The sequence below is a fragment of the Odocoileus virginianus genome, chromosome 3 (genome assembly GCF_023699985.2).
Source record: "Odocoileus virginianus isolate 20LAN1187 ecotype Illinois chromosome 3, Ovbor_1.2, whole genome shotgun sequence".
Classification (NCBI taxonomy): domain Eukaryota; kingdom Metazoa; phylum Chordata; class Mammalia; order Artiodactyla; family Cervidae; genus Odocoileus; species Odocoileus virginianus.
The window spans coordinates 38,527,098-38,539,150 of NC_069676.1; the positions used below are offsets into that span (position 1 = coordinate 38,527,098).

At 32.8% G+C, this 12,053-nt stretch overlaps 1 protein-coding gene across 1 annotated transcript; it reads left to right on the plus strand.

The window, feature by feature from the left end:
* The first annotated feature begins 10,556 nt into the window (after positions 1 to 10,556).
* On the plus strand, positions 10,557 to 11,543 carry LOC110148821 (olfactory receptor 2L5-like). Its single transcript, XM_020911030.2, has one exon. The coding sequence runs from the start codon at positions 10,605 to 10,607 to the stop codon at positions 11,541 to 11,543; it is 939 nt and encodes a 312-aa protein (XP_020766689.2). The 5' UTR covers positions 10,557 to 10,604.
* The last annotated feature ends 510 nt before the right edge of the window (positions 11,544 to 12,053 follow it).

Consider the following 12,053-nt stretch of genomic DNA (forward strand, 5'->3'; position numbering starts at 1 on the left):
ATAGTAGGGAATATTTTTATTTTATGATTTCATGGATACTTTCAAAAATTTTTATGAAAATATTTGTCACCTGGATTTGGGATTTGGGCAACTCTAAACAGTACTTCATTTTCCATGTGAGTAAATGTGATTATTCATTTAGCTGTGTGATTTTTACTAATAATTCAAATAGACTGACAAATAAATTTTGAAAAATATTAAAATAATATTATTTGAAAAATAATAAAAATTAATGATTTTATTTACATTTCAAATTCTTTTTTTCTTCTCTTATGATAAACCAAGTGCTATGACTCTATACCATGCTTGATTTTTGTGGTGTTTTATGGGGAGGTGTGTAGCACTCGATACCCACCTCTTTTTGATGTATTCAAAAGGGAGTAAAGAGGTGTTTCAGAATCAATTCATTCTGTGGTTTTGCTGAGAAATGCTGCACTATGAGGATCTAGCTCAATACTGCTCTGAATCAACACAGAGGTATTTCAACCTATTCACACAAGATTATTGTGTCAGGAAGATTGTGGAATGTAAGATTACAGTCTTCATCCCTTCACAAAAATATTAATACTATCCATGCACAAAGATATCAACACAAGAGCTCTGGTTTCCAAAGGAGGGATTATAGCACTCAGATGGAGTACAGAAATGGGAAAAGACACATTGATGAGGTTAGGAAGAATAGTTTAACTGTTCATTCCTTCCCTTGTATAGTGAAGCACAGGAACAAGAGAGGTTACTCCTCTTTCAAGATCTGCTATTGAGGAAAAAATGTCAAATGAACATACATTTTTTTTACCATACATTTTTAATTTAGACCTGAACATCAAACCCACCAACCCATGGAACATGTGAGCAAAACTACCCTAGATACCTGCCTGCTCACCTGTCCAAAATCTCTGTCTAGGTTTACTAAAGAAATTTCCCTGTCAAATCTGGTCTATAAAAAATGAAAGTAGTAACTACTACTTCAGTTATACAAACACCAATTCAAAGCTACCAGTTTCATGAGGGTCAAAGGAACATGACAATCCAAAACTAAAAAATGAAGGACACACAATTGACCCTAAAGAAATGGAGATCTAAAACTTGCGTGGAAGAGAATTCAGAATATTTATCTTAAAGAAGGTTTAGTGATCTAAAAGTGAACACAGAGAACTGAACAAAATAAGAATATTATTTGAACAAAATCAGAATTTCAGCAAAAAGTTTTAAACCCATATAAAAGAACCAAACAAATTCTAGAACCAAAGAAAACAGTGACTAAGCTGGAAAAAAAAAAAAAATCTTTAAAGACAAAGAGCAGAGTTGATCATCCAAAGAAAGAATAAGTAAGGTCAAAGACAAGTTAGAAGAACACAAAGAATATAGAGCAAAAATAAGTTTAAAAATTCTACAATAATTAGAAGGTTTAGTATGCAAACAATGTACTAGTTATAGAAATCCCAGAAGGAGCAGAGAAAGAGAAAGGATGCAGAAAGCATATCTAAAGTAATAATAATAACAAAAAATAAACTTCCCAAACCTGAGGAGGAAAATCAACATTTAAATCCATTAAGCTCAAAGAATTCAAAATAAATTAAACATAAAGAAGGCTTCAAGAGACCTACTATAATTCAAAAACCAAATATAATTACAATTATTTTTAAATATTTAAACCAGATGATTACATTATGCTGAATGTAAAACAGTTAAGGTATTATATGCAATAAAATACACTACTGAATATTTTCTAAGTATCATTGTGCCAAAGTATTATCATCATTTGTATTATTAGTTTAACAGTAAAAGGGGCTTCCCAGGTGGCATGGTGGTAAAAAATTCAACTGCTAATGCAGTAGACAAAGATGAAAGTTTGATCACTGAGTGAGGAAAATCCCCTAGGGTAGTAACTGCAACTCACTCCAGTATTCTTGCCTGGAAAATTCCATGGACAGAGGAGCCTGGGGGGCTATAGACCATGGGGTTGCAAAATAGTCGGACATGACTGAGCACCCGGTGCTACATCCTAAACAAGTAAAAATTGTTCTATAGTTCAATTTTTTTCCAATGGAATAGAAACAACTGAAAACATGTAATATATAAAATCAGTGAAAGATAATTCCCATATGTGTAATATGTTAAATCTTTCTGCTTATGTATTTTTATTAAACTAATCATATTCCAATTAACTTCATAAAATTTGACTGATATATTCAAAACTTAAAGCTAGTTAATTTATGCAGATACATTTTATTGTCCAATTATGAGCTATAATATATATAAAATAGATGATCTAAAAGAGTTTAGAGACATTATGATATTTGATAACATATACTAGCTTCTTTCTCCACTGATTAGACCCTTAACTCACTTGTGAAAACATCTAAAGAAGTTAAAAGAGTTACTTCCACAAACTTGGCACATGTCCATCCTGGGAATGACCTACATTGTAAGTCTCAGTGGAAATTTCTAAATGAATACAAGAAACAATAATAATAATAAGCATCAGGCTAAATCTCCTGATAAAGTAGTCTTAGAATCATTGTTACTCCTGAGCTTCGATTAGGTATTTAAGTGTCAGTTGCAAAGATGATAGATTAATAGGTACACTTATTTGTCTGGATTATTCAAAGAAGCACATCATGCTCCTGTCAGCTGACCAAGCCATTGAATTGGTGACAATGCAGAGATACAAGGTACTGATACTAATTGTACTTTGACTGTTACTCACCACAGAAGAGAGGACTCTTCAACAAGGGCTTAAGATAAGTTTATTCAGAATTATGACATTTTGTTTGTAATAAAGAATGAATCCATCCAGGCATCCCATTAACCAGGGAATACCAAAAAGAAAATTTTAATTAACTGAGGTTTGCTTAGACAAGAGAACAAATAATTTCTACTAAACTGCTGCTGCCGCTGCCAAGTCGCTTCAGTCGTGTCCGACTCTGTGCGTCCCCATAGACGGCAGCCCGCCAGGCTCCCCCGTCCCTGGGATTCTCCAGGCAAGAACACTGGAGTGGGTTGCCATTTCCTTCTCCAACGCATGAAAGTGAAAAGTGAAAGTGAAGTCGCTCAGTCGTGTCTGACTCTTAGTGACCCCGTGGACTGCAGCCCACCAGGCTCCTCCGTCTGTGGGATTTTCCAGGCAAGAGTACTGGAGTGGGGTGCCATTGCCTTCTCTGTTCTACTAAACTATGTATCCTTAAAATAGGGAATGTGTGTATACCCATGGCAGATTCATGTTGATGTATGGCAGAAATCAACACAATAGTGTAAAGCAATTATCCTCCAATTAATTTCTCAAATTAAAAAATAAGAAATAGATGGACTGTTCAAGCATTTATTCACAGCCATGTTGCAATGCAGTCATTCTAAATAAATAATGGCAATCAAAAAATTCTTAACATAAAAATTTAGATTGCTATGTAAGTCAATTTTTAGGAACCATGATTGATGATGTTACTGATACATCCAAAGACCTCCCAGTAAAATTGATCTAGTAACCTGGTTTACTGATTTCCAAGCTCCTCCACATGACTAAAGCAAGTCAGATTGGGGAGGGTCCAGACATTTACAATATTTCAGGGATCTTAAGAAGAGAGGTGGTGATACACATTTCTGTGACAGTTGGTCTTGTACTTTAGACCATTTTAAAACTGAAGTCAAGGAGAAGGAAATGGCAACCCACTCCAGTATTCTTGCCTGGAAAAGTCCATGGACGGAGGAGCCTGGCAGGCTGCAGTCCCTGGGGTTACATGACTGAGCATGTGTGCACGAGGGTGGAGGGAGATGGATTGGTAACAGTAAAGTGGTAGAACTAAAAAAAAATAAAAATAAAACTGGAGTCAAATTTCTTACAATACTTTCAGCAAAACCAATTAAAAAATCTTCTTGGGTGAATTTACACTCTTGCTATACTTCTGTAAATATTCTACCAGCTTTATTTTTATTAAGAATGATCTTAGGGAGGTGTTTTGATCAAAGAGTGTAGTATATAAAAATCTGTGCATCAGGGGAACATTCTGCATTATCCAGATTCTAGAGAACACTATTTTTTCATATCATCATGATTCAATTTTTTAATATTTTTACTAATAAAACTAATGCTTTAAAAATATAGATTCTATAAAATATGTGAGCCACTACTTTTTTCAGCATTTTTTTTTTCAGCTCTAAATATAAGCATTGGGGAAAAAAAGGTCAGTTCATGCAAGTGATGCATATTGATGTAAGAGATGGTCAGATACAATTCAATTTGAAAATTGGGCAGCTTTTGGATGGTTTTATTCATCATTTAAATATGAATATATGTAGTCTAATTTGGACAGCTGATAATGTAGTTGTTGGTTTGTAAGTGAATTTTCCTAAGTAGGGACAGTTTTGTATTGGGAGTAAAACATGAATTGCATTGTATTTAGAGGCTCTGAGATGCCATTTTTTCTTTTTTTTTTTTTTTTTTGGTAATATAGTATTGCTTGCTTGTTGTGAGGTCAAGTAAAAATACATTAAAACCATTATATAATTAAACAGAATATGTCAGAATATGTAAACACCAAAACAACTTGACCTTTTACCACATATATAGAATTTCTATGTTAATGGCTTCATTTTTCTTTTTATTCTTTCTTCATTTGCAGTTCTTTTTGTGTTTATGAATAAAAAGCAGCACACCCCTGTTTCAGATTCATTAACTCTAAGTATTTAATATTTGAAGTATAAGACAGGGAATATAGGATATGAACTTAGATGGATGAATACACAGATAGATAGATAGAAACATAGATAGATATTTGTGAGAATCCAGCTATCCAGATGATATATTTTAAGGTAAACTCACTTCAAATCTCTGAATTTCATTTAATCTCCTATAAAATGTCAGTGGTGATTTCAAGGTCAAGTTACTGTGGTCAAGATTAGATACAATTTAATCCTGGAATATATTGTGAAACATTCCATGTGTGAAACTATGAAGTTTGCCAATGAAATATTCCAACTTCTCTTCTCTGGTCACAGTCTAGATTTAAGCTTTTTTTTTTTTTCACCCTCAAACAAAAATCAGCATTATTCTCTGCTATGTTTTTTCTCTATTATACGATATCATTATGGCTGATGCCTAGATTGCAAATATTTTTAAAGAAAAATTTCAAATCAAAGAGTTTGAAAATATTTAGTAAATTGAACTGAATTATTTATTGTTCTTCTAGTGGATAAAGCCACACTAAAAAGGAAAAAATAAGCTACTTGAATTGTTATTAACCTAAGAAAAAATTTTCCTCTCCATTTTAGACCTTGAAGAATTCAAGGTTGATGTTAAAGTTGAGATTGCTTCCCAGTCACATGTAGGGGTCATTTATGTAACAAGACAGAACTCTATAGCACTGCAACATTAATATCCAAAGAGTACTCCATTGGTGGTCATGATACATGGAATCAAATATGAGATATGATGCAGTCTTCATTTTTTTCCATTTGGCATTTTTTTCACCTTTAGACTGTGAAAATATTACTTACCTCATGGAAACATTTTTGAAAAAGACTGTATAAAATATAATAGATGGGAATGATCATAATTTCAATGGAAATTTCAAATATTATCTTTTACTTTTCAATAATTAAATTAATATTATAAATTATACACTATGAGATATTTTAACATGTTATATCATGCTGAATCCAAACACTATTTATAAAAAATATAAGGTCTCTCCTTTTTTCTTTTCCAAGTTTTCATAGGCCACATATTATTGGAATATTAACTCCTGCACATATGTTTAGGAACCTGCCATAGGTTTTATACAATATATATGGTGTTGCAAATATGAAATGATTTTAGTTACAGTTAAGCCACATTTTTATTTATTTTTGTAAATATATGTACTTTGATATTTACCATTTTATCCATTTTTAAATGTATAAATCAATGGCATTAAGTACATGGACAGTACTGTGCAAATATTACCCATACGACTCCAGAATATTTTTACCTTACCCAACTGAAACTCTGTATCCATTAAACACTACTGTTCCATTTTTCCTACTTCCCAGTCTCTAGCAACCACCATTCCACTTTCATTTCTATTAATTTTACAATCCTGAGTAATCCAAGTATGTTGAATCATGTGTATGACTTGCTATAAATGGCTTATTGTGCTTAGCATAATATCTGCAAGATTCATTCATTCTTATACCATGTAAGATAGTTTTCTTTCTATTAAAGACTGAATAATCATATACATCCATACATATATATGTGTAAAAAATTTGTATGTGTTTGTGTGTACATTTATGTTGATGGACATTTGTGTTGCTTCCACCACTTAGCTATTGAGAACAAACCTTCCAGGAACATGGGTGTACAAATACTTGTACTAGATTCTGCTTTCATTTATTTTGGATGTATACTCAGAAATGCAATTATTTAATCCTATGGTGGTTCTATGTTTATTGTTTTTAAAAAAATTATGATACCACTTTCTATAGTGGTTATACTATTTTGCATTCCCAACATCATTGCATATGTCTAATTTTTTCACATCCTTGGAAACACTTATGTTCACTTTTTTTTTGACGTAAGCTATCACTTAAGGGTGAGAAATGGTATCTCATTGTTCTTTTGATCTGAATTTTCCTAATAATTTGTGATGTGGAGGATCATTTTTTTATTTTGTTGGTCATTTGTGTATATATATGTTTTTTGGAAAAATGTTTAAATTTATTCAAGTGCTTTCCCATTTCTAAAATGGTTTCTTTGATGTCACTTAGTTGTGTAGTTCTTTGTATGCTTTTTATATCAATTCATTGTCTGATACATATTTTGGAAACATTTTTCTGTTCTGTGAGCTGGTTATTCACTCAACTTGTGAAGTTCTTCAATGCACAGATTTTTTTTAAAAAAATTTGATAACATCTAACAGCCTTTTTTTGTTGTTTTTACACATGATTTTAGCATTGTATCCAAGAAAGCACAACTAAATTCAATGACATGAAACTTTCCCACACAGTTTTATCTAGAATTTTATCCTCTTAGCTCTATATTTAGCATTTTGATTCAGTTAATTCTTATGTACGATGTAAAACAGTGGCCCCCAATTTTATTAACTGCATATGAGTACCCAGTTTTACCAAGAGTATTTGGTGGAATGATATTCCCATGGAATGACTGAGAGACCCTCGTCAAATTCATTTGATCACGTATTTGAAGATTAAAAACTTTTCTGGTATCTCATTTTATTTTGTTAATTTATATCTGTCTTTATGCCAATATTTTACTGTTTTTATTACCATAGCTTTATAGTAAGTTTTAAGTCAGAAAGATTATGTTCTTCAAATATTTTATAAGATTGTAATTAGCCTCCAACTAATAAAAGTAATTGGGAAAAAAAAGATTTTTTTCCACTTTCTTAAGTACCTTGAGATTTCATAAGAATTTTAGGATGTATTTTTGTATTTCTACCAAAAAAAATTCATTTGGATTATGATGGACATTTCATTGCACTTTTAGCTTGCTTATAGTAGTATTACCATCTTAACAATATTCAGTTTTCCAAGCCATAAACACAACATGCTTCTCCATTTATTTGTCTTTGAAACTTCTTTCAGCAATGTTTGGTAAATTTTAGTGAACACATGTTTTGCTTCCTTTGTTAGGTTTATTCCCAGGCATTTTGTTCTTTATCATGAAGTTGTAAATGTAACTGTTTTCTTAACTATTCCTTCAGTTCAGTTCAGTTCAGTTCAGTCGCTCAGTCGTGTCCGACTCTTTGCTACCCCGTGAATCAGCACGCCAGGCCTCCCTGTCCATCACCAACTCCCAGAGCTTACTCAAGCTCATGCCCATCGAGTCGGTGATGCCATCCAGCCACCTCATCCTCTGTCGTCCCCTTCTCCTCCTGCCCCCAATCCCTCCCAGCATCAGGGTCTTTTCCAATGAGTCAACTCTTCGCATGAGGTGGCCAAAGTACTGGAGTTTCAGCTTCAGCATCAGTCCTTCCAATGAACACCTAGGACTTATCTCCTTCAGGATGGACTGGTTGGATCTCCTTGCAGTCCAAGGGACTCTCAAGAGTCTTCTCCAACACCACAGTTCAAAAACATCAATTCTTCAGCACTCGGCTTTCTTCACAGTCCAACTCTCACATCCATACATGACCCCTGGAAAAACCATAGCCTTGACCAGAGGAACCTTTTTTGGCAAAGTAATGTCTCTGCTTTTTAATATGCTATCTAGGTTGGTCATAACTTTCCTTCCAAGTAGTTATATATTAGTACAGTATAGAAATGCAGCTTATTTTATATCCTGAAATTTTTCTGCATTTATTAGTTATAACAGATTTTTTGTAGACTCTTTACAATTTTACAAATATAAGATTGTGTCACCTATGAACTAAGATTACAATACTTCCAGTACTATGCAAAATGAAAGTGTCAAAGTATACAATTTTGCCTTTTTACCTCTTGAAGCAAAAGCTTTCTCTTTCACCATTGAATATCATGTCAATTGTGAGTTCAGCTTTTAATTATGCCATAAGCTTTGTGTCACTTAAATATTTCATTCAAGTAAAGCAAGAATATGATCTCAATAGCCTACAGAAAAAACAGCAGTTTCTTAACTCACCCCTCCTTATCCTCAAGGCAAATATTTTATATTATTTTAATCCTTTCCTTTATTGATCCATGTATTTTTCACCAACATGCTAATTTTCTAGTGTTTAAATCAAATACCATCTCTTGACTCTTACCTGTGGACACTATGAATGGAGACTTACACACTACTTGTACAACCACCTCCAACATTTTTTTCTTTCCCAATCCTTTCAACATAGTTATATTACATTTTGTGTCTGAGGTGGCAAAGTTGACAGCAATTGGCAATTGTTATGGAGTATATACAGCTAAAATATAAAAATATAAATTATTGTGAAACCTAAGGCTACTGTATCTAGCATTTCTATACAAATAGTTCTCATTATTGGCATTTTCTCTGACAAGACTCTTTTGGAACCATGTATTCACAGGCAAAAATGTGAATTTTCCAAAAATATTTTAAAAGACATTTCAAATTCTCAAGGAAACACTTTTAATAAAACATTTCTCATTTAGTTTTAAGTGATATGTTTACATTGTTTGAATATGTTTGCCGAAATATATAAATTCTGAAAAGAATAGTTTTTTTTTATGGTTCAATTAACTCCCTCATTATTTTATTATATGCATTCCTAGGAATAGCAGTAAGTATGCATTGCTTTCCTTCTACTAATTCTTTTAGCCTCCTATCCTTTCCAAAGCACAATCTTCTTATGTTCTTTTGCTGTTTTTTTCTTTTATTTTGACTATATATATAATCATTTTGTTTATGAAACTTTCACTAAATCTTTTATCAATTATTATTTTTTAATTTGACAGAGACTTTATTACCTGGCATACTTACAATGTCTCTAGAGAATTCTCCTTCTGACCTCCAAGAAAAGATTCCTTATTCTTCTTTCCATTTAATTGATTATTATTTCTCTGTCCAAATTTTTTCTTTCAGGTGATCTAAAATATTTCATCTCTTATTGTGTTTTATGCTCACTTGTTCTCTTTTAATTTACAACATATGTATTTTCTATCATCAGAATGATTGGGAATTAGCAGAGAGATATTTTAAATAAAAGTGCTTACATTTGCACAATAATCTACAGTTGGAAAGAATTTAAAATACAGGAAAAAAAGTAAAAATTAAATGAATAAGATAAAATATCATCAGTGTTTCTCTAACACACAAGAATTAGAGATATAGAAAGATATAAAACACAAGCTGTTTGGCAGAGCTTGAGTGATTCTTGAAAGCTACAAGGAGTATGATACATATTCAGACATAGGGTTTACATTAACCGTGGCATTCAGAAACTCCTCTCTTCAGAGGAGGCAGAAGAGACTGAATATGCTTACACGTTACATGACATGCATTCATTCTAGACTTCACAACAGATGAACCAACTAATGACTTCTCACATGGCATTAGTGATAAAGAAACTTCCTGCCAATATAGGAGATGTTAGAGACATGGGTTCGATCCCTGAGTTGGGAAGATTCCCTGGAGGAGGGCATGGCTACCCACTCCAGTATTCTTGTCTGGAGAATCCCAAAGACAGAAAAGCATGGCAGGCTTTTCCATGGAGTTGCAAAGAGTTGGACACAGCTGAAGTGACTTAGTGCTATGCAGGAATCAACTAATGTTTTTGATTTAAGTATGACAAATTTCTTAATTCCCTTAAATAGTTACTCAGAATTCTACAGTGTATGCATTTATACTAATATCCTATGCATATATCTTTAATATGACATCAAATTTTGATATTAATTTAGCTTGTGTAGGTCTGTAAAACATACTTTTCCTAGTGATATAGTAAAAAAATGTTTTTTAAATAATTTTGAAGATTTCTTGGAAACAGATTAAAAATGTTTCATTTTCAAATTTTAATCAGTGGCTCAAAAGGAAGATTTCTTTTTTGTAAAATTTGTAACATCAGTCCATCTTTTAAGAGCTGTAACATTTAAAATGTAACAAAAATAGCTTATCATTTTATATTTAACTCACTTGCTTTTGTGTCTGCCTTTAGGAAAAATAATATGAATAACCCATGGAAACTTATAATCAAACATCAACTGATTTCATCTTATTGGGGTTGTTCCCCCCTTCAAGATTTGGCATGTTTCTTTTTATTCTTATTGTTCTCATTTTCCTAATAGCTCTGTTTGGCAACCTCTGTATGATCCTTCTCATCTTTCTGGACACCCATCTCCACACACCAATGTATTTCCTACTTAGTCAGCTGTCCTTCATTGACCTAAATTACATCTCCACCATTGTCCCTAAAATGGCCTGCAATTTTCTGCTTGGGAATAAGTCTATCTCCTTCATTGGATGTGGAATGCAGAGCTTCTTCTTCATGACTTTAGCAGGTACAGAAGCATTGTTGTTGACATCTATGGCTTATGATCGTTACGTAGCCATTTGCTCTCCTCTTCACTATTCCATCAGAATCAGCAGAAGAGTGTGTTTGTTGATGATAATAGGATCATGGATGACAGGCTCTATCAACTCCTGCGCCCACACCATATACGCCTTCCAGATTCCTTATTGCAAATCTAGGGCCATCAATCATTTCTTCTGTGATGTCCCAGCCATGTTGACTCTGGCCTGCATTGACACCTGGATCTATGAGTACACAGTGTTTGTAAGTGTCATCTTCTTCCTTCTGTTGCCTTTCACTGGTATTGCCTGTTCCTATGGTCGTGTTCTCTTTGCTGTTTATCACATGCAGTCAGCTGAAGGGAGGAAGAAAGCTTATTCAACCTGTAGCACCCATCTTACTGTGGTAACTTTTTACTATATGCCCTTTGCCTACACTTATCTACGTCCAAGATCCCTTCGAACTCCAACAGAGGACAAGATTCTGGCTGTTTTCTACACCATCCTCACCCCAGTGCTCAACCCTATTATCTATAGCCTGAGAAACAAGGAGGTGATGGGAGCCCTGAGAAGATTAACTAAGAGAATCTGTCCTGTGAAAATGTAGCCACATCTTTATGTATAAGTACCTAGGTCTTGTGTGTGTGTATGTGTATACACGTCAGTGGACAGTAATTTAAAATAGTTTTATCACTGTTTCAATCATTAAACCCAAGGACTAAAATTAATCTAGAGGAGAAGAAACTTACTCATATCTAGACAATATTATCTTGTAAATATAAATATATATATATATATATGCATGGAAGTATCTTGTTATACATACACATATATATGTATATGTATAATTTCAAGCCTTACCCTTTTTACTTCATGGTATATTTTTCCTAATCAGTTTCAAACACATTTATTTTTCTATATAAAAATAATTTTGATTTTTAAATTGTTTTAATTTTTTATTTTAAATATATATTTAATCTGGTATCTTAAGGATTCCCCTCAAGTTGCTTGTAATTTGTCTTTCAAATTAATTTTAAATCTTAATATAATCTTTAATTATTATTTCTACTTCTATACTTACAAATATTTTCTTTATAGTGTTTCAGCAGGTTTTAAA

Excerpts from the sequence above, each read along its gene's own strand:
- LOC110148821 (XM_020911030.2), top strand. The coding sequence starts at position 10,605 with ATGGAAACTTATAATCAAACATCAACTGATTTCATCTTATTGGGGTTG.